This window comes from Leucopleurus acutus, assembly GCF_964270905.1.
Source record: "Leucopleurus acutus genome assembly, chromosome: 6".
Taxonomy (NCBI): Eukaryota; Metazoa; Chordata; class Mammalia; order Artiodactyla; family Delphinidae; genus Leucopleurus; species Leucopleurus acutus.
The window spans coordinates 92,670,236-92,694,382 of record NC_139149.1 but is presented as its reverse complement, the minus strand read 5'-3'; the positions used below and the strand labels follow the sequence as shown (position 1 = coordinate 92,694,382).

The 24,147-nt window shown below is 37.2% G+C and overlaps 1 protein-coding gene across 1 annotated transcript in view; it reads right to left on the bottom strand.

Annotated features, from left to right (window-relative positions):
- CPS1 (carbamoyl-phosphate synthase 1) overlaps positions 1 to 24,147 on the bottom strand; it is a 144,489-nt gene that overhangs the window by 69,147 nt on the left and 51,195 nt on the right. The window contains exons 14-20 of the mRNA XM_082841477.1: positions 22,168 to 22,357; positions 21,006 to 21,163; positions 19,231 to 19,359; positions 7,644 to 7,788; positions 5,689 to 5,899; positions 4,122 to 4,320; positions 1,899 to 2,075 (exon numbers count right to left, since the gene is read on the bottom strand). Of these exons, the coding sequence (XP_082697603.1) occupies positions 1,899 to 2,075; positions 4,122 to 4,320; positions 5,689 to 5,899; positions 7,644 to 7,788; positions 19,231 to 19,359; positions 21,006 to 21,163; positions 22,168 to 22,357 (1,209 nt within the window). The remainder of the gene's footprint in view (positions 1 to 1,898; positions 2,076 to 4,121; positions 4,321 to 5,688; positions 5,900 to 7,643; positions 7,789 to 19,230; positions 19,360 to 21,005; positions 21,164 to 22,167; positions 22,358 to 24,147) is intronic.

Genomic DNA, 24,147 nt, shown 5'->3' with positions numbered 1-24,147 from the left:
AATGACCCCAAACAAGTTGGAGGTTACTCTAACGTTCCCCAAATCAAAAATAATGCCCTGTATTCTCCCCAAATCAAAAGAGGTGATGATCCAGTCATCCTGAAATAAGACTGCTGCAAAAATCAGACCTCAGAGCAAGTTGCCCTTTCTAAGAATTATGAAAGCGAGCAAAGATGTACTCACTCCCTTCAATCTTTTTCCCCTTCAGCCCACCACACTCCTCACACTCTTTGTCAAAATCACCAAGTTCCTGGTTGCTGTGGAAATGAACAGTAATGATGACCTCTAACAAACAGAAATCAGTTCCTTCTCCCAGCACGCTGGCAGGCAATAATTTATACCTCAGACCCTGCATTTCTTGCTCATACTCTGTGCAAGAAAGAATCTCCACACATTTTCCCTGAATTCTCATCCTTTATAAGTCTGTTAGAAAAGAATGAGAGATATGCTTGAGTTTTACAGCCTCACTGGGAACTTGGAAATACTTCCCTTGTTCATCCACCTCAAAATGGCAGAAGTATGATGACTAGACTCAAGGAAAAAATCTATTTACTGTCCTTTGTCTGGAAAAAAAAATTATATGTATACATACAGACACACACATACACATATATACACATGTATGAATGTTGTAGGTTGCTTTTTAAACAAAAGACTGAAATAAGAACAATAAAGAAGGTGAAACGGCTTTCTAGAATGACCTCTCATTACTACTATCACTCCCACCACCATGGAAAAATGTTAATTCTCTATTCCCTTGAAAGTCAACTTTGAGAAATGTCCATCAAAAAATACTAGTATCTCTCAGACTACTTCAGAATTTCAATGGAAATGAAATATTCTGCATTTGGAAACCATAAAGGTGAGGAGAATACATTAAATGCAATGAAGGAAACATTCCCTCCCCTCCTTCTATATATGAGCATAAAAGTTGCAGAGTTCGAAATCACTAACAGCATTTCTCTGTCGTTACAAAGACCAGCATTTTTCTGTTGCTACAAAGACAAGTTACAAAGACAGATTCCCTTTTTAAAGACAAAATTCATATTTTCATCAACTCTTTCCACATGTACATACACACACATAAAATGGTCAGAGGACTTTGTAGCTCCAGTGTGGTTTGGTACTGTTGGAGGATTAATACCTAACCTTCCTTAAATGTCAAAAAGCAATTCAAGGATTTCTGACCAGACAGATCCCAGCTGCCCAAATCACCTTTTATAAAATCAGATGAACTAAAACTTCAAAACTCTAAGCATAGTAAACATGAAAGGAGATTAATATGGCATTTAATTTGCATTAAAGGGAACTAGTGGGTGGAAGTGAGAAATGTGGGGCTTTTTTGTTCTATAAGTAAGACCAATAAAATAATTACATAGAAAAGCCTATAATCATGGAAGTTCTTTAGAGTTTGTTGTTTAAACACAGAAGAAGAATCAAATAAAGATTATTCTAGAGTCTTAGGTAGGACATACTAAGTGATACCATTTTACGCATCTTCCTTTCTAAAATATAATTTTACACATTTTCAATGAGCAAGTAATGAGAGTGATGGGAAATCATAAGTCAATATTATCAAACATTTAAGAGTATTGATAATATATGTACTAAAAGGGAAGAACATTTTATCTATGTGATCATCCTTTAAAACTGCAGTGTTCCCTTTAAGTCCAGGCTTAAGGTGAAAATAAAAAAGGGTAATTTTTCATTAGCTATAGAATAATCTGATGAAGTCCATAGAAACCTCCGGTTTAATACTATTAAAGAGAATTAAAGATTTTCCCAAAATTCCTGAATTCAAGACCACTTTGTGATTCAGTTTTACATTCAAGTCCAAGCTGATTGTATTCTGGGAAAGAAAAGAAAAGGGTAGCTCTCCGCCCCTTGTCACATATTACCTTGGCGATGGCATAGATGCGGGTGCTGGATGGTTCAGCCAGCTCTCTTCTGAGATCAATGTTGGATGGCCACTCTTTGTTCATTGGGAGACGGGAAGTAAAACCAGCTATAGAAGGGTGGCACATCCGTAAAGCCTTCTGGAAACTCTCCTCAAAGGTGCGACCAATAGCCATGACCTGTAATACACATTTAAGACTCATATTTTTAAAAAGAGCTTGCATATTTTTAATTTGTAACAAAGCTAGAAGTTGACTATTTTTCAGAAAAGACTTAGGAGCAAGACATATATCAAAAGAATGCTACTCAAATTTAAGTTATTTTTCTTTCTTGCCTTTTTACTGTGGTTTTGGTGTAATGAGTTTTTAACATCATTAGGTCACTCTTTTACCACTTAGGGAATTTAGCTTGATTTGCTGAGACTGATGAGGAAATCACCTGTACTTGCTCTGGACCATAGCATTAAAAGAAAGAATCTGTGGCCAGAGAACACAGACCCTTCCTCAATAAGATCTTGCTTTCATGCAGATGTCCTTTAGAATAAAAAAGCAAACGAAGAGAAACCAGACATATATTAACACAAAAACAGAACTATTTCTAAATGGGTATCAGTCAGTATCCCAGACAGGTTGGCTTTCTTTATAGCTAAGCATTAATATTAATAGGACCTTGAGAATCATAACAAATACTGACAGATTCAGATTTTGAATATAGGAGACTAAATTCCCCATGACAAATTCAACATGTCGTCCCACAATCTTTGCAGCTGATTGTATGCTAATCAATTAGGAAAACCATGTGGTGATTTAGTTTGGACAAGTTACAAGTGAGAACTAAAATTAACCTTGAAGCCTACTCAGTTATTTTCAGTGAATAAATACCGTCTTTGATTCTTTCCATGGAATAATAGATTGCCATGCATTTTTGGTCTACAATTTAAAATAATAACAGTCATAACACTGCCTTCAGTAAACTTCCGTGATGCCTCAAACAGACCTGAATTCTCATTAATGTCAGTTTAGTAAATCTTCATGTCAATTGCGTGACAAGCTACATATACAAAGATCACTAAAGCCAAACAGATAACCTTTTCACACTGCTCCAAATTTAATTAGAAATAAGGGAAGAGTCTCAAGAGCAGGGATAAACAAAATATTAGTCCAATTCAGATACGTAATTTATGAGGCATAGTGGTATTTGAAGAGTTAGACAATATATTCATAGATTTTCTAGCCTAAGCATAGGAGAGGGTACCAGATATAAGATAGTTTATGGCACTATCAAATTAAGAAAATATTTTTGGAATATTTAAGAAAATTTTAAAGTATTATATATTTAAGAGTTGGCCCTAAAGTAACTAATTCTATAAGTAATTCACCATGAATTTTCATTAAAGTACACTGTACATAATAGTATATGGAGTACATTCAATAAAAGAGAAGTAAACATAATAATAAAGGAATACATAACAGTGTTTGCTCAAAATTTGTCCTTTTTAATACTTTATATTATTAAACTTCATATTCATTAAGTGAAGATTTCACCATTTTTCAGTGGAATATCTATTGTGGCTTTCCCTGACCCTATTCTACTACATTCTCACAGCACCTGCATATAAATACTGCATTCCAACTTTTACCACAGTTTAATTCATATTATATTTAGTTCTGTGAATATATTCTGAACTCATCAGCTGGAGATAATGTCACAATTATCTCCATCTTATTCACTGTTTTTATCATCCTAGGGTCTTGCATGTAGTAAAAACTCAGGAAATGTCTGCTAACTTGAGTTGAACTAAATGTAAAGTGTTAAATATTCACTGAAGACAAAAACCTTTCAGATAATAAACCCTAAATTAACACATTACAAAATTATCTCATATTCCTTGGCCAACAAATTTTCCCATGCACATTGTGAAAGGGGAATCTTTCCGTGAAATGTAAACTAAATAACAGTTGTTTATTTGGCAGAAACACCACCAACAAAACTTTTCCTGGCATTTGAGTTATAATTCTATTGTGCACCTTGAAGCATGATAAAAAAAAAATTAAGATTTAAAACAGCTATGCCTTATGTGGAAACACTAGGGAGGAAATGAAATTCATATGTATCCTCCAATCAGTAACCCAGTATCCAAGGAAACTGAAGACTTTCAATGACATTAGGGTTGGACAAAATAACTGAGAACAAGGATGAAAGAGAGGAATTAACCAAGGACTCACCTCTCCTACACTTTTCATAGAGCTACCAATTCGGCTAGAAGTGCCGTGAAAACGATCAAGATCCCAGCGAGGAATCTTGGTAACCATGTAATCCAGGCTCGGTTCAAAGCAGGCTGATGTTTTCCCTGATACAACGTTCTTGATTTCTGGAAGTGGAATTCCTAGGGCAATCTTTGCAGCAATGAATGCCAATGGGTAGCTATAAAGGAGGAGACATTTTTTTTTCTTTCAGCAATAAGCATTAAAAACAGCTCAAAATATAAATTGGTTTTTCTTAGATATTCTGGTATTATTTCACATCAAGGTATAAAACACACCTGATTCTCAGTTCTGTAAGAAAATTTAATAGCTCCTTCTAAAATAAAGTGAGTCATGATAAAGTACAGAAGCACAGATCACAAAAGAGTTCACTGTCTATGCCTGACATGCAGTGCTACAACTCCCAACCTTCACCTCTTCAAGCCAAAATCAATAGCTTCCTTGAGAAATAAAGTACTCACTTGTGTATAATTTCCACTAAGATAAGGATCTGCAAAATATTCTTTTATAAAAATATATACATGTCTGCACCTAGGAAGATGGTACAGTTAGCTGGTGCTATGGGGTATGTAAAGGTCATAAAATGCAGTCCTTGAAAGTTTCGGTCCTTGCTCTGTTTCCAAATTATCTTTGAACTTTGGGCTCCTTACACAACTTACACTCTGGAAACTTGACCATACTCTTCTGGAATGTCAGTTTGGGTAATTGTATTTGAAAAATTAATTCACAGAACTATTGAATTACATATGAGTCCTTTAGTACAACTTCCCCACCTAAGAGGTGAAGAAACTGACAGAGACAGTAGTGATTTATCCAAAGTCCCACAATTAGTAGAAGGACCAGAAGGAGAACTCAGGTCTCTTGACTCTTGTTTAGCTCATCACTCCTTCCACACTCCATGTAGCACTGTCTAGCTACATAAAAATAGCTCGAGAGGTAAATATTTTTTAAATATCATGTAATTTAAATACCAGATGTTAAAGATATTAATAGAAACAAAAGACATTAATTAGTGTTCCTTCCAGTCATGCTTGCTAGCAATTGTTAAGTAGATACAAATTTATTTATTTAGTTGCAAGATTTACCTATAGAAAAAACCTACTGTTGTTTGTTCTTGTGAAGTTTTGCTAAAATAAAATAATGTGATTGCATGCTTGAGTCAAGTGAACTCTATTATTTGTCCAAAATTTGTTATATACCTAAAAAAGGCAGTGAAGGACTAAAATTAAGGATTAATTTGTACTTTTTAACAACATCTGCAAAGTGCAATTAAGAAGCAGATTTTTCACAGCCTGCTTTGACCACCCAGATCTTGATTAGTTTATGATTAGCCAGCAAACAAAGCCAGCTAGCAATACCATTTGCCTCAATCTGGCGGCAAGCTCATTAATAACCATGTCCATAGGACATGACTGGGAGTCAGCATACAGAAATGGGGACTATAGTTTGCAAATGCAGCACATTCTTCCACTAGCTTTCAATTTTCCAGTTCAATCTGCAAACCCATGGTCAATCGTTCTGGCCTTACCCAGTAGCTTTTGAGGCCAGGGCAGAGCTTCGGGACAGTCTGGCATTCACTTCAATGATGCAGTATTCCATTGAGGTAGGATGAAGGGCAAACTGAATGTTGCATTCACCCACAATGCCCAAGTGGCGAACGACATTGATTGAAACACGTCTCAACAACTGAAACTCCGCATTGGAGAGCGTCTGGGCAGGGGCCACAACAACTGAATCACCTGTACATCCAAGCAATACTTGTTATTTGGTAGCATATCTAAATAACCAACTTTAGTAACTTAACAATCTATTTGCATGACACAAGAAACAGAACAGGCTGAGGGTTTGCTGGGAAAAGAATTATCTTAGGGAAACACATACAAGGCACGTTCCCTCTGATTGTTTTACCTGTATTACTCCGACATATTTACAGAAATCACTAAGCTTTCCCAAGATCATGAAGCTATCAAGGCTTAGTCATCTACTTACTGGATTGACATTAACTTCTTCAATTTCCCTTCTATGTCTCATGAATTAGCTTTCAAGTTCTTCCTCCCATAAAATATCAGCTCGTCTTCACCCATCAATTTTCTAAATCTCATCCCTTCCCATTTTCTCACTTCTCTCCAATTATAGCCCCCTGTATCTTCAATCTCTTAGTCCTTAGTCACCATCCCTTCTGCCTACAAACAAGCTCAGATCACTACAGGCTCAAGGAGCCCCTCTCTGAACTGCCAGATGGTTATAAGAACCATCTCTCTCATTCCTTACATGACTAAACCTTTCGAAAATTTACCAGTTCTTTTTTTTGTTTGTTTTTTTTTGCGGTACGTGGGCCTCTCACCGCTGTGGCCTCTCCCGCTGCGGAGCACAGGCTCCGGACGCACAGGCTCAGCGGCCATGGCTCACGGGTCCAGCCGCTCTGCGGCATGTGAGATCCTCACGGACCGAGTCGCAAACCCGCGTCCCCTGCATCGGCAGGCGGACTCTCAACCACTGCGCCACCAGGGAAGCCCTACCAGGTCTTCTTATCACTCATAGTCATATAATTCCTTTCCATACGGCTCACATAACCAACTTTGCATTGAAACTGTCCTCTTGAACATCCAAAAGCAACATTAAATCTTCATTCTTGACCTTTCATAGTATTTGCTACAGTCAAAACCAAAGCTCTTTTATAAAATATTTTTGTGCATTGGCTTATAAGGTAACTATCATTCCCTTCTTTTTCTTCAACACCAATCTGTCCTTTTTCTTCTGCCCTATAAATCTAAATGTTTCCCATTTAGATCTAGATCAGTCTATGGTTCTTGACCCATAGATCAGTCTATGGTCCTGGACCCTATTCTCTTTCCTTCTACACCTATGCCCTTGAATACTCAGTCTGTGCTTCCAGCTTCCGCTATTTTCTTTATTCAAAGACTTCCAATGACCTTGCATCAACTTCTTTATTTCTATCCTCTTTACTGAGTTCCAGCTCTACATTCTCCTCTTCTTGAGATTTCCGCCCACTTTTAAACTTCAGCATTTCTAAATCCTAAGTCATCAGCTTTGCCCTCTAGTCTAACCAGTTTCCCTTCCTGAGAAACCTATTTATTTCACCTATTTCTATTTACTGTGGCTATTTTCTCATTCACTTGGTGACTAACACCCAGTCTGCTTCAAGCCTTCTTAACCTCACGCCTTACTTCTCAACACCAAGTCTTACAGATTTTACCTTCACAGCATTGCTTATATTTTACCCCTTCCTCAAATGAAATCAGGATAATAACATCTGCCCTCCTTCAGAGGGTTTTTGTAAAGATCAAATTAAATATGAGAGTATTTTCAATGCTGTAAAATACTATATATGTGTAAAATTTTATCACTAATGTGTATGCTAAGAATAGTAATTTAAAGAAAGGGACTTAATAAAGACTGCTATGAGCCACCAGAGATATGAGCTGAAGCCATTACCATAATGCTTGAAGATTCCTTGCCTACCTGTATGAACGCCCATGGCATCAACATTTTCCATGCTACAGACAGTGACACAGTTGTCATCAGCATCTCGGACCACTTCAAATTCTATTTCTTTCCAACCTGTCACTGACCTCTCCACCAGAATCTGGTTGGTCATAGCAAAGGCCTGGAAATTGGTGACAAAAGACATCGAAGAGTAAGGAAAGGCACTAGCATTAACGTGGCTATTTGGCAAAGCGCCCTGGCCTAAATCCTGGTCTGCACTGCCTAGTCTCCATCCTCCTCTATGCTGCAGAAGGCACAATGTGTCGGAAAATCAGCGAGGCACTAGGAATAGCATTCTGCAGTGAATATGCTTGATTTACATTATTGAGGCTTGCCATTCAAAGTGCTGATATGACATTAAATCAAACTAATTTAGGAAAAAGAGAAAATAATTGAGCAATCAGGCAAAGGGAAATGAAATTATTTTTGCAGCTAGGCTTCTGTGAAAGCAGAGATGTGATAAGTGCAAATAAATATGGAAAAATAAGTCTAAAGATTCTGTCTTTCTCTAAAATAGCTGAGGGTGCTTTGTAAAGAACACACACAATAAAAGTCAGTTGATGTTGATGAGGAGAAGAAAGGAGATGATGATGGTTGTAAACAGTTAGCCAAGATGGCACATGAAACTTGGGAATTAAAAGAACCATACATGACTATTATTATGGGTAATCACTGCCTAAGTGCTTAAATACTGAATCGTATATCATGCCTGCCTGATTAAACAGATATGAATTAGTATAATTATCATTCCTTATTTACTCTGTACCCCCTGGTGGGTAGAATGCTGAACCCCAAATCTGAAAAAGATGGTCTCCGACCTTAGGACATTTAGTGGCTGAAAATCCAAGACAGAAATGTCCCTTTGTCTCATAATAAATTTGATTTTTTATGGCAATGAAAGTAAGAGAAAGCAACTGGGGAAAGTAATCTGAATTATTTCAAATTATTAGCAGGTAGCATAATGAAATAATAACTCAATGTAAGTTATTCCGTGATGTGTCTCAACACTGTTTTTTTAACCTCAGCAAACACTACAGGCTCCAGCATGTGCACTTCAAAATGTAACACATTTGTCCCCACAGCTACCCATGGTGAGGTTTTCAAAGTGGTTAGGAAACTCTGTAGCCAGTGTGAACAATTTAATAATGATTTATTTGTCATTAGGATAGCCTGCTAATAGAAAAAAAAAATCTGGGAAACAAAGGAGATGAAGCTGAGGAAGGCTTTTGCATTCTAATGGAGTAGACTGGACACAAGGACTATTGAGATCGTCTTCACCTGTTGCCTCAGCTTCTTCTTTCTCTTTCAAGTCTCAGATTTTATACAAAGATTAATTTAGAGACCTAGACCAGGTTAATGCAGTTTCTAATAATGCTAAATATAATCCCAAGAGAGTAAGCGGTAGCTTGGGATATAACAATACAAGTCATTATTCTCAAATGAAAAGCTAGGGTTTCAACAAAGAAAACCATTCAATGGCTTACTAACTATTTTAGAGGAATATAAATAATTTAAAAATATCCCATTCCAAAGTTGTCTTCATTGTAAATATTTTTATACGACTGAGTGTTTAGAATGCTTTTTATACTGTAAAAAAATACATTTTAAATTGAGAATAAGTATACATTGGTCACGATTGACAGTAATAATGAGGTTGTTAATATTAAACACATTGTTGGGGGGAGACATACAAGATGGAGTAAGAGTAAGACGTGGAGATCACCTTCCTCCCTACAAATACATCAGAAATACATATACATGTGGAACAGCTCCTACAGAACACCTACTGAATTATGGCAGAAGACCTCAGACCTCCCAAAAGGCAAGAAACTCCCCAAGTACCTGGGTAGGGCAAAAGAAAAAACAGAGACAAAAGAATAGGGACGGGACCTGCACCAGTGGGAGGGAGCTGTGAAGGAGGAAAGGTTTCCACACACTAGGAAACCCCTTCACTGGAAGAGACAGGGGCTGGCGAGGGGGAAGCTTGGGAGCGACGGAGGAGAACGCAGCAACAGGGGTGCAGAGGGCAAAGCGGAGAGATTCCCGCACAGAGGATTGGTGCTGACCAGCACTCACCAGCCCGAGAGGCTTGTCTGCTCGCCCGCCGGGGCGGGCAGGGCTGGGAGCTGAGGCTGGAGCTTCGGAGGTCAGACCCCAGGGAGGGGGCTGTGTTCACGCAGCCTGAACGGGGCTAGTGCGCCACAGCTAGCCGGGATGGAGTCCGGGAAAAAGTCTGGACCTGCCTAAGAGGCAAGAGACCATTGTTTTGGGGTGCGTGAGGAGAGGGGATTCAGAGCACCACCTAAATGAGCTCCAGAGATGGGCGCGAGCCGCGGCTATCAGCACAGACACCAGAGACGGGCATGAGACACTAAGGCTGCTTCTGCAGCCACCAAGAAGCCTGTGTGGCACAGGTCACTCTCCACACCTCCCCACCCGGGAGCCTGTGCAGCCCGCCACTGCCAGGGTCCCGGGATCCAGGGACAACTTCCCCGGGAGAACACACGGTGTGCCTCAGGCTGATGCAACGTCACACCAGCCTCTGCCTGCACAGGCTCACCCTGCATTCCGTACCCCTCCCTCCCCGCGGCCTGAGTGAGCCAGAGCCCCAGAATCAGCTGCTCCTTTAACCCTGTACTGTCTGAGCGAAGTACAGACGCCCTCTGGCGACCTACATGCACAGGCGGGGCCAAATCCAAAGCTGAGCCCCTGGAGCTGTGGGAACAAAGAGGAAGGGAAATCTCTCCCAGCAGCCCCAAAAGCAGCGGATTAAATATCCACAATCAACTTGATGTACCCTGAATCTGTGGAATACATGAATAGACAACGAATCATCGCGAAACTGAGGCAGTGGACTTCGGGAGCAACGATATATATATATTTTTTTCCTTTGTCTCTTTTTGTGAGTGTGTATGTGTATGCTTCTTTGTGTGATTTTGTTCCTATAGCTTTGCTTTTACCATTTGCCCTAGGGTTCTGTCTGTCTGCTTTTGTTTTTTTTAGTATAAATTTAGTACTTGTTATTTTTGGTGGATTTGTTTTTTGGTTTGGTTGCTCTCCTCTTTCTTTCTTTTTTTCCTTTTTTATTACTTTTAAATATTATTATATTTAAAAATTATTTTTTATTTTAATAACTTTATTTTGTTGGTTTTTTTCTTTCTTTCTTTCATTTTCTCTCCCTTTTCTTCTGAGCTGTGTGGAGGACTGGGTCTTGGTGCTCCAGCTGGGTGTCAGGACTGTGCTCTGAGGAGGGAGAGCCGAGTTCAGGACATTGGTCCACGAGAGATGTCCCAGCTCCACATAATATCAAACAGTGGCAGTTCATCAAAATATCTCCATCTCAACGCTCAGAACCAGCTCCACTCAACGACCAGCAAGCTACAGTGCCGCACACCCTATGCCAAACAACTAGCAAGACAGGAATGCAACCTAACCCATTAGAAGAGAGGCTGCCTAAAATCATAATAAGGTCAAAGACACCACAAAACACACGAAAGGACGCAGACCTGCCCACGAGAAACACAAGATCTCACCTTATTCACTAGATCACAGGCACTAGTCCCATACACCAGGAAGCCTACACAACCCACTGAACCAACCTTAGCACCTGGCGGCAAGCACCAAAAACAACAGGAACTATGAACCGGCAGCCTGCGAAAAGGAGACCCCCAAAACAGTAAGTTATAAAAAATGAGAAGACAGAGAAACACACAGCATATGAAGGAGCAAGATAAAACCCCACCAGACCTAATAAATGAAGAGGAAAGAGGCAGTCTACCTGAAAAAGAATTCGGAGTAATGATAGTAAAGATGATCCAAAATCTTGGAAATAGAATGGAGAAAATATAAGAAACATTTAACAAGGACCTAGAAGAACTAAAGAGCAAACAAACAATGATGAACAACACAATAAATGAAATTAAAAATTCTCCAGAAGGAATCAATAGCAGAATAACTGAGGCAGAAGAACGGATAAGTGACCTGGAAGATAAAATAGTGGAAATAACTAATGCAGAGCAGAATAAAGAAAAAAGAATGAAAAGAATTGAGGACAGTCTCAGAGACCACTGGGACAACATTAAATGCACAAACATTCGAATTATAGGGGTCCCAGAAGAAGAATAGAAAAAGGAACGGACTGAGAAAATATTTGAAGAGATCATAGCTAAAAACTTCCCTAATATGGGAGAGGAAATAGTTAATCAAGTCCAGGAACTGCAGAGAGTCCCATACAGGATAATTCCAAGGAGAAACACACAAAGACATATATTAATCAAACTATCAAAAATTAAATACAAAGAAAAAATATTAAAAGCAGCAGGGAAAAGCAACGAATAACATACAAGGGAATCCCCATAAGGTTAACAGCTGATCTTTCAGCAGAAACTCTGCAAGACAGAAATGAGTGGCAGGACATATTTAAAGTGATGAAAGGGAAAAACCAACAACCAAGATTACTCTACCTAGCAAGGAACTCATTGAGATTCGACGGAGAAATAAAAACCTATACAGACAAGCAAAAGCTAAGTGAATTCAGCACCAGCAAACCAGCTTTACAACAAATGCTAAAGGAACTTCTCTAGGCAGGAAACACAAAAGAAGAAAAAGACCTACAATAACGAACCCCCAAAAATTAAGAAAATGGTAATAGGAACATACATATCGATAACTACCTTAAAAGTAAATGGATTAAATGCTCCAATAAAAAGACATAGACTGGCTGAATGGATGCAAAAACAAGACCCGTATATATGCTGTCTACAAGAGGCCTACTTCAGACCTAGGGACACAAAGAGACTGAAAGTGAGGGGATGGAAGAAGATACTCCAAGCAAGTGGAAATCAAAAGAAAGCTGGGGTAGCAATTTTCATATCAGGCAAAATAGACATTAAAATAAAGACTATTACAAGAGACAATGAGGATACTACATAATGCTCAAGGGATCAATCCAAGAAGATATAACTATTTTAAATATTTATGCACCAAATGGAGGAGCACCTCAATACATAAGGAAAATGCTAACAGCCAAAAAGGGGGAAATCGACAGTAACACAATCATAGTAGGGGACTTTAACACCTCACTTTCACCAATGGACAGGTCATCCAAAATTAAAATAAATAAGGCAACACAAGCTTTAAATGATACATTAAACAAGAAAGACTTAATTGATATTTATAGGACATTCCATCCAAAAATAACAGAATACACTTTCTTCTCAAGTGCTCATGGAACATTCTCCAGGATAGATCATATCTTGGGTCACAAATCAAGCACTGGTAAATTTACGAAAATTGAAATTGTGTCAAGTATCTTTTCCGACCACAAAGCTATGAGACTACATATCAATTACAGGAAAAAATCTGTAAAAAATAGAAATACATGGTGGCTAAAAAGTACACTACTTAGTAACTAAGAGATCACTGAAGAAATCAAAGAGAAAATCAAAAAATACCTAGGGCTTCCCTGGTGGCGCAGTGGTTGAGAGTCCACCTGCCGAAGCAGGGGACACGGGTGCGTGCCCCGGTCCAGGAAGATCCCACATGACGCGGAGCGGCTGGGCCCATGAGCCATGGCTGTTGAGCCTGCGTGTCTGGAGCCTGTGCTCCTCAACGGGAGAGGCCACAACAGTGAGAGGCCCACATACCGCAAAATTAAAAAAAAACAACCTAGAAACAAATGACAATAAAAACACAATGACCCAACACCTATGGGATGCAGCAAAAGCACTTCTAAGAGGGAAGTATATAGCAATACAATCTTACCTCAAGAAACAAGAAACACCTCAAATAAACAAACTAACCTTACACCTAAAGCGATTAGAGAAAGAAGAACAACAAAACCCCAAAGTTAGCAGAACGAAAGAAATCATAAAGATCAGATCAGAAATAAATGAAAAATAAATGAAGCAAACAACAGCAAAGATTAATAAAACTAACAGCTGGGTCTTTGAGAAGATAAACAAAATTGATAAACCATTAGCCAGACTCATCAAGAAAAAAAGGGAGACGACTCAAATCAATAGAATTAGAAATGAAAAAGAAGAAGTAACAACTGACCCTGCAGAAATACAAAGGATCATGAGAGATTACTACAAGCAACTATATGCCAATAAAATGGACAACCTGGAAGAAATGGACAAATTCTTAGAACTGCACAACTTTCGGAGACGGAACCAGGAAGAAATAGAAAATATAAACAGACCAATCACAAGCACTGAAATTGAGACTGTGATAAAAAATCTTCCAAGAAACAAAAGCTCAGGACCAGACAGCTTCACAGGCAAATTCTATCAAATATTTAGAGAAGAGTAACAACTATCCTTCCCAAACTCTTCCATAATATAGCAGAGGGAGGAACTCTCCCCAAATCATTCCATGAGGCCACCATCACCCTGATACCAAAACCAGACAAGGATGTCTCAAAGAAAGAAAACTACAGGCCAACATCACTGATGAACATAGATGCAAAAATCCTCAACAAAATACTAGCAAACAGAATCCAACAACACATTAAAAGGATCATACACCATGAACAATTGGGTTTATCCAGGAATGCAAGGATTCTTCAATATATGCAAATCAATCAATGTGATATATCGTATTAAGAAACTGAAGTATAAAAACCATACGATCATCTTAATAGATGCAGAAAAAGCTTTCGACAAAATTCAAGATCCATATGATAAAAACACTCCAGAAAGCAGGCATAGAGGGAATTTATCTCAACATAATAAAGGCCATATATGACAAACCCAGAGCCAACATCGTTCTCAATGCTGAAAAACTGAAACCATTTCCACTACGGTCAGGAACAAGACAAGGTTGCCCACACTCACCACTATTATTCAACATAGTTTTGGAAGTTTTAGCCACAGCAATCAGAGAAGAAAAAGAAATGAAAGGAATCCAAATTGGAAAAGAAGAAGTAAAGCTGTCACTGTTTGCAGATGACATGACACTATACATAGAGAATCCTAAAGACTCTACCAGAAAACTACTAGAGCTAATCAATGAATTTGGTAAAGTAGAAGAATACAAAATTAATGCACAGAAACCTCTTGCATTCCTATACACTAATGATGAATAATCTGAAAGAGAAATTAAGGAAACACTCCCATTTACCATTGCAACAAGAAGAATAAAATACCTAGGAATAAATCTACCTAAGGAGACAAAAGACCTGTATGCAGAAAACTATAAGACACTGATGAAAGAAATTAAAGATGATACAAACAGATGGAGAGATATACCACGTTCTTGGATTGGAAGAATCAACATTGTGAAAATGACTCTACTACACAAAGCAATCTACAGATTCAATGCAATTCCTATCAAATTATCAATGGCATTTTTCACAGAATTAGAGCCAAAAATTTCACAATTTGTATTGAAACACAAAAGACCCCGAATAGCCAAAGCAATTTTGAGAAAGAAAAATGGACCTGGAGGAATCAGGCTGCCTGACTTCACACTACACTACAAAGCTCCAGTAATTAAGACAGTATGGTACTGGCACAAAAACAGAAAGAGATGAATGGAACAGGATAGAAAGCCCAGAGATAAACCCATGCACATATGGTCCCCTTATTTTTGATAAAGGAGGCAAGAATATAGAATGGAGAAAAGACAGCCTTTTCAATAAGTGGTGCTGGGAAAACTGGACAGCTACATGTAAAAGAATGAAATTAGAACACTCCCTAACACCATACAGAAAAATAAACTCAAAATGGATTAAAGACCTAAATGTAAAGCCAGATACTATAAACTCTTAGAGGAAAACATAGGCAGAACACTCTATGACATAACTCACAGCAAGATCCTTTTTGACCCACCTCCTACAGAAATGGAAATAAAAACAAAAATAAACAAATGGGACCTAATGAAACTTAAAAGCTTTTGCACAGCAATGGAAACTATAAATAAGACAAAAAGACAACCCTCAGAATGGGAGAAAGTATTTGCAAATGAAGCAACTGACAAAGGATTAATCTCCAAAATTTACAAGCAGCTCATGCAGCTCAATAACAAAAAAAAAAAACAACCCAATCCGAAAATGGGCAGAAGACCTAAATAGACATTTCTCCAAAGAAGGTATACAGATTGCCAACAAACACATGAAAGAATGCTCAACATCATTAATCATTAGAGAAATGCAAATCAAAACTACAATGAGATATCATCTCACACCATAAGAATGGCCATCACCAAAAAGTCTAGAAAGAATAAATGCTGGAGAGGGTGTGTAGAAAAGCGAACACTCTTGCACTGCTGATGGGAATGTGAATTGGTACAGCCACTATGGAGAACAGTATGGAGGTTCCTTAAAAAACTACAAATAGAACTACCATATGACCCAGCAATCCCACTACTGGGCATATACCCTGAGAAAACCATAATTCAAAAAGAGTCATGTACCAAAATGTTCATTGCAGCTCTATCTACAATAGCCAGGAGATGGAAGCAACCTAAGTGTCCATCATCGGATGAATGGATAAAGAAGATGTGGCACATATATACAATGGAATATTACTCAGCCATAAAAAGAAACGAAATTGAGTTATTTGTAGTGAGGTGGATGGACCTAGAGTCTGTCATACAGAGTGAAGTAAGTCAGAAAGAGAAAGACAAATACCATATGCTAACACATATATATGGAATATAAGAAAAAGAAAATGTTATGAAGAACCTAGGAGTAAGATGGGAATAAAGACACAGACCTACTAGAGAATGGACTTGAGAATATAGGGAGGGGGAAGGGTAAGCTGTGACAAAGTGAGAGAGTGGCATGGACATATATACACTACCAAACGTAAAATAGATAGCTAGTGGGAAGCAGCCGCATAGCACAGGGAGATCAACTCAGTGGTTTGTGACCACCTAGAGGGGTGGGATAGGGAGGGAGACGCAAAAGGGAAGAGATATGGGAACATATGTATATGTATAACTGATTCACTTTGTTATAAAGCAGAAACTAACACACCATTGTAAAGGAATTATACTCCAATAAAGATGTAAAAAAAAAATAAGAACACTCCCTAACACCATACACAATAATAAACTCAAAATTGATTAAAGACCTAAATGTAAGGCCAGACACTATAAAACTCTTAGAGGAAAACATAGGCAGAACACTCTATGACATAACTCACAGCAAGATCCTTTTTGACCCACCTCCTAGGGAAATGGAAATCAAAACAAAAATAAACAAATGGGACCTAATGAAACTTAAAAGCTTTTGCACAGAAAAGGAAATCATAAGCAAGATGAAAAGACAACCCTCAGAATGGGAGAAAATATTTGCAAATGAAGCAACTGACAAAGGATTAATCTCCAAAATTTACAAGCAGCTCATGGAGCTCAATAACAAAAAAAAAAAAAACAACTCAATCCAATAATTGGCAGAAGACCTAAATAGACATTTCTCCAAAGAATATATACAGATTGCCAACATGCACATGAAAGAATGCTCAACATCACTAATCATCAGAGAAATGCAAATCAAAACTACAATGAGATATCATCTCACACCAGTCAGAATGGCCATCATCAAAAAATCTAGAAACAATAAATGCTGGAGAGGGTGTGGAGAAAAGGGAACACTCTTACACTGTAGGTGGGAATGTAAACTGATGCAGCCACTATGGAGAACAGTATGGAGGTTCCTTAAAAAACTAAAAATAGAACTACCATAGGACCCAGCAATCCCACTATGGAGCATATACCGTGTGAAAACCATAATTCAAAAAGAGTCATGTATCACAATGTTCACTGCAGCTCTATTTACAATAACTAGGATGTGGAAGTGTCCATCGACAGATGAATGGATATAGAAGAATTGGCACATATATACAATGAAATATTACTCCACCATAAAAAGAAACGAAATTGAGTTATTTGTAGTGAGGTGGATGGACATAGAATCTGTCATACAGAGTGAAGTAAGTCAGAAAGAGAAAAACAAATACCATATGGTAACACATATATATGGAATCTAAAAAAAAAAATAGTTTCTGAAAAACCTAGGGGCAGGACAGTAATAAAGATGCAGACATAGAGAATGGCTTTGAGGACACAGGGAGGGGTAAGGGTAATCTGGGACGAAGTGAGAGAGTGGCATGGACATACATAACACTACCAAATGTAAAATAGATAGCTATTGGGAAGCAGCCACATAGCACAGGGAGATCAGCTCGGTGCTTTGTGACCACCTAGAGGGGTGGGATAGGGAGGGTGGGAGGGAGACGCAAGAGGGAGGAGATATGGGGATACACGTATATGTATAGCTGATTCAGTTTGTTATAAAGCAGGAACTAACACACCATTGTAAAGCAATTATACTCCAGTAAAGATGTTAAAAAAATTTTTTAAATAAAAAGATTGGGAACATCTAATATGCTAGAGGAAAAAAATGTATACCTCCACAAACATGTCTTTTCTTTAAATACATGATTCAGAAGTCCAGATGGAAATAGGGAACATTTATATTAGATATGTTTCCCTTTTGGAGTTTTCTTTTGGCAACTTTAGAAAAACTCAATCCAATTTGTAGACATGTACGTTTGTCATTGCAGTTATTAAAATACATTTAATTTTATCTGTTTCTTCTCAAAATCTTATGTCAACAATTCAAGGGCTCATTCTTTTTCACTCTAAAACGTAAATAATGATAAGGGTATAAACTCTGCTTGATATTTACTCAGCACTCCTAAAAATAGCCATCACAATAATTCTGTCAGCTTCACATCCACAACTGCCACATGGAAAGTTACATAAGCCTCTTTGCCCACACACATATTCATTCATTCAACTAGCACTTACTGAGCCCCAGTATTGCAAGGCACTGCTGTATTCTGTGGGAATAGAGTGTGGGCAAAAGTCGCTGATTTCATGAAGCATGATTTCTGTGTTAATTTCTAATTTATTTTTTGGAGCATATCTTAATTTTCAAGATCTTTCCTTTAATACTTAAGAAAAGGAGTATTCAGAAATAAAGTGATTTTTATGTAAATGGTAAGCACTCAGATTTCACTTTTGCTTATATATGTGTGTGGCAGTTGGCAGAGTAATCACTCATTCATAGTACTAAGAGGTTTATATTGTATATATGTTAAACACCTGAATTTGAGGTAAAGCTAAACTACTCAATGTGTTTTATTTCCCTTACCAGATGTCATCCATGTCTTATTGTTTCAAAAGATAATGGCAAAATGGGACATTATATTGTTTTTTTTAAAACCACTCGACTAAAATATATTTTAGCATGATGGGTGTTTTGGAGCAGATTTTGTAGCAGAGGGAGATGGAACTGGATTGACTGTCTATCAATGAAATCAATAGACAGTACAGTAAAGACGGACTTTGGGTTAATGCTATGTTCCAGTGTAAGTAATTGCACTGTATTTCCCTTTCAAAAGTGTCACCTCTTGGACAACAATTTAGAGATGTGGCAGTGATTTATAAACAGAGAAAAGGTTATTTCTCACCTACATAACTTTCTCTAATTGAAAGACTATATCAGGGAGTTTTCTTGGCTGGTCAGAATTTGGTCTGCGAAAATACATACCTTTGTGCTGAGGTCCAGTAAGGTCTCCTTATTAGGACAGATGCCTGAGCCTAACCCACCCAGGGCATAGGCAGAACGGATCATCACCGGGTAGCCAATGGTGTCTGCCGCCTTCAGTGCATCCTCAATCTGTCAACAAGAACAAGGACTCAAAGTTTTAAAAGCTGACAGTAGAAAAGACCAACCAAGGGAGTCTGGTAATTCAGGTAAATCAGTTTATTTGGAAAAAATGACTATGAAAATGTTCTATTATTCCCTCATCTCCTTCTGAAAAACAAGTGTTATTTTACAAATTTTAAGTTAAATTTTAGAATTTTTTAACATACAGTGAAGGCTTTTTTTTAACACCTTTGGGGTAAATTTTATTTTGCAGTATAAAAAATAAAACAATGGCCAGAGGTGAGATAGTTGCCATTAATTTGAGAATGGGAGCTATACTGAATTTTTAAGTTCAGTTTAAAAGTCTTCGTCTCTTAACAAAGCAAGGTTTTCTACTACAGAATCTAACTTGATATTACTGCAATAAGCCATTTGGAATATTATATAGAAAGAGATTTTTCATTTTTCAAGTGCAGTCAGAGAGTAGTCTCGGAAGCTTGGGATTTTTTTTTTTTTTAACTTACAGAATACAGCATATGTTGGCTATATTTTTCTGTCATGGAATATTATTACACTACCAATGGGAATGTAATTATACCTTTCCCATATGCCTGTTTCTCATCCTAAGGAAGCAAGGACATAATTAAATCTGGCAATGAAAGAATAAATATATGGCAGGAGCTTTCCACATGTTCAGCAGAGCTATCCTGGGATTGTTCCTGATTGACAGCTTTGCAACATGCTATATACTTGATAGCACGCTTTTCTGAAAACATACATAGCCCATTTTTAGTTGTCCCAGTAGTACTTGCCTTATCCCAGAGGATTTGCCTATTTCTACACTGAGGAAGTTGCATCAGAAACTGTCTCCAGTATCCCCATTTCACTGACTGAAATCAGGAATAAAGTCAGGGACAAAAAGAGATGTACAGGAAGCTGATCTTTTCCTGGCACCTGGTAATAGCCCATCAATAGGCACAGGATACGATGGAAAATGATTAAGAGAAATGCAAAACAATCTGTCCTCTTTAACCATCTAAGCCACAGGTTTCTCAGTCATAAATATAACTGATTAGATCCAATGGCTTTTTTTTTCTAGATAATTTTATTGTAAAATGTTTATTCCATTCTAACAAAAACAAAATTTGTTCGTTTATTTTTTGGCCATGCTGCACGGCATGCAGGATCGTATTTCCCCACCCAGGGATCAAATCTGTGCCCCCTGCAGTGGAAACACAGAGACAACCACTGGACCACCAGGGAAGTCCCTAAAAGAAATTTTAAATTCAACCATTTCCCATTTGCAGGACATTCGCACTTACAAAATGTGTGACTGATCCCAGGAAGAAGGTAAAAATTACTTTGGCATTGCAAGTTGGTATGGTTCTTTGTTTTGATTCAGGAGATTTGATACTCAGGTCACATCAACCATTGATAAACCACATCACCTTTGAGATTATGCTTCCCTTTTCATAAAAATAAACTATTAATACCTGTCCCTAATGTTTTAGCATTGAATGCCACAAATAATACACAGTGTCTCTGAAGTAATAACACATTTCTGGAAGATAACATATACAAATATAATACTTTATTATTTTTAGGCATGACAAATCATTCTCTCTACAACACAAGACACATAATGGTCCTGTTTCTCCAGAACAAAGATTTCTTACCGATTCCACTGCAAAGCTTGGAGCAATCTTTTCATTAATCTCATTTAGTTTGTCTGAGAACAGCTGTCTATCTTCTGTGGCCATAATGGATTCAACTGAGGTTCCCAGGACTTTCACGCCATATTCCTTGAGCACACCTCTCTTAAATAGTTCCACTCCTACAGAAAAACAAAATAAATCAATTTTTAACATATCAAACTCTTATGTTTTCTATAATAGATATCTGAATACAACTTTTTTTAAAAAAAAATCTTAACTCCAAAAAGCCACCAGAGTCCACAACAGAATTGCACTTAGAGTAAAAAAATTTTTGCAAGAAAAATTCTGAAGACATTTTAGCAAAACATTTTGCTGGTGCTACTATTATGTATATTATCACCTTCTCCAAATGATTTTTATTATTCTCGTTAATAAAAATCATAGAATTACAGTGAGCCTTAAGATTTTAGTATATTTCATTTCCTTCTAAGGAAGGTCTATTCCTATAATGAGCTTCTCTTGTGTAAATAATCTCAGTGATGTGGGTATCTATCTAGGTTAAAAATTAACAAAATCGTTTGTGTTCCCACTAACTTAACTTCTAACTTTGGCTGTTTTTTATAGTTGACATACAAATTATATCACCAACTGCTTACCCAAACTAGCCAGTGAGATTCTCATTCATGATCTAATTCTGAAGGTTTGAAATATTTTAAGTAGGACAGAGCATTGGACTCAGCAGATGCATGAAGGGATGGTAGAGAGACTGATCTATGTAAACATGAAAATATATGTGAAAGTCAAATGCCACAGGGCTGATACCTAAGAGCACAGAGCACTTAATCAATGTTAATTCCCCTTTTTCACTCATAATAGTTCTCAGAGTTTCACTGGTAACAGAGAAAAGCAGTATCCTGGGACGGAGGAGGGGGACTCAAAAAACCTACTCAGTCACCATGCAGCATTAAAGCAAAAGGTTTCTTTTTGTCCCCCAGCTGTTCTGTGAAATAAACTGGTAATGTTCATCATGTGACATTTTCAGGTGGCTGTTTACTAAGCTTCCTCACACAGTGGAAAACTTTTATGAACACACAGAGCACAACTGCTAAATAAATTCAAACAAAAAAATATTGTATATAAGTGTGTGAACCAAAACTCTGCAATTAAACTTAAAAGAACTCACCACAGTTCAGAGCTGTCTGTCCACCCATGCCTAGAATTAATCCATCTGGCCGTTCTGCCTTGATAACCTCTGTGACAAACTGAGGGGTGATGGGGAGGAAGTAGACAGTATCTGCTTGCTTTAAGCCCACTTCATTGGTTTGCACCGATGCAATGTTTGGGTTCATCAGGACAGTTTTGACATTTTCTTCCTGAAATAAAGAAAAAGATCTAGAATCTTAATATATGGTCTAAAGAGAAAAATCATATTCAAATGAAGGGTATTAACAGGTAACAAAAAGTTATTCTGTGGGCTCTAGAGATCAGTAATGGGACCAGTGTGAATGGAAGTTAAAGGATGACAAACATTTGGTAAAAGGAAGGAAGAAAACTGCTTGAAAATAAAACTATCCAAAAAGAGCTGGCTACCTCATGAGGATCACCCTGAATTCCTTGTCACTGTAGGTATCAAGGAAAGCTGGAGATGTTTTCTATAGAATTTGACTGGAGGTCCACAAATATTACTCAATTTTACAGCTCAGTCGACCTTAAAAGAATAAAATATTCCAAATTTTTTTGAATGAGTAAAACATAAAATGGAAAAAAGGCAGCATCAAAGCTGCTTCCTTTTCTAACGTTTATTGAAGAACAGCATTGAGCACACGTTTTAAATGCAAGATAATGTGTTTCCCTTCTAGCTGGGAGCACTGAGAGCCTTCTGCTGGTTTCCATTTTCTTTAGATTTTCATGCCTGCTGTAGTGCTTTGACAAAGACCATTATACAACTGTTTATACATATTATATAAAAAGAAAATGACCGTATGGCAAAAAATAAAAAATAAAAATTTGTGTGTGTGTGAAGATATTCATAGCCCTATCTCATTCCTGACATCTGGAGAGACCCCTAAAATAATTCTTCATGTAGGCTACTAAGGATAATAGCTTTATAGACCAGGATGAGGGCGACATTTAGTAAAATAATTATTATGAAATCTGGCCAGATGGTTCTTATTTTTTTACCTATTAGCATGTCAATTTTGAAGTCTTCTAAAAACTCAACAAAATATTCATATGAAAGTATAGAAATCGTCATTGAAAGCCCTACATATCCTTGGGGGTGTGGTGAATCCAAATGAAAAATTAAATATATTTCATACTACTTTAAATTCAAATAGTGCCTTAAAACTTGTAGTGTACTTTTTTGTTAATTTATTTGATTTTTATAGCAAGACTATAAAAGAAATTTTCACCTTACAGATGAAGAAACTGAGATTCAATAAGGTTAAGTGACCTTCCAAAGATCATACAGCTGATAAATGACAAAATTAGGGCTCTAATCCAAGAACTCAAGTTCTACACCCTTTCCTCAATATGAGCCCTCTCTAAGATTGTAAGGAACATTTTAAAGAGTACTGTTAACAAAATATTGAATAGATACATATAGATAAGCAAATGCATTTAAAATATGGGTTAGAATTTAAATAATTGAGTCCAAACGGAGAGCACATCATAAACAGAAGTTATAGACTGTCTCACTACTAGAGAAAAGTACCAATGGATAGGTATATTTGTTAAATATTTTCCTGCATGTGCTGTACAATGAATATAGCTATTTTTATAAATCAAATTACATAGGAAAAGGTCCCATAAATTCATGTGATGAGTGTCTATTCAAACCATTTTAATAAATGTTACATAATTTTTTTCTAATATAATTCCAGCTATAATTTATGCATAATCTAAGTTTTAAAAAATACTCAGTTCATAAATTCATCTTTATTAACCTCTTAATCACAATACTATATCTAATAATTCCTATTCTTCAGTTCAAATCAATAACTTCACCTTTTGGATGTAATGCATATAAAAAATACAACCTATGGAAATATTAATTCTTTATAAAACTACCAAATAGGATAAAAAATTGCATGCCACTTAAATGTGTTCTAAACCCTTAACACACTTAGACTGTGTTCTAACCGATCTGAACCATTGGATACCC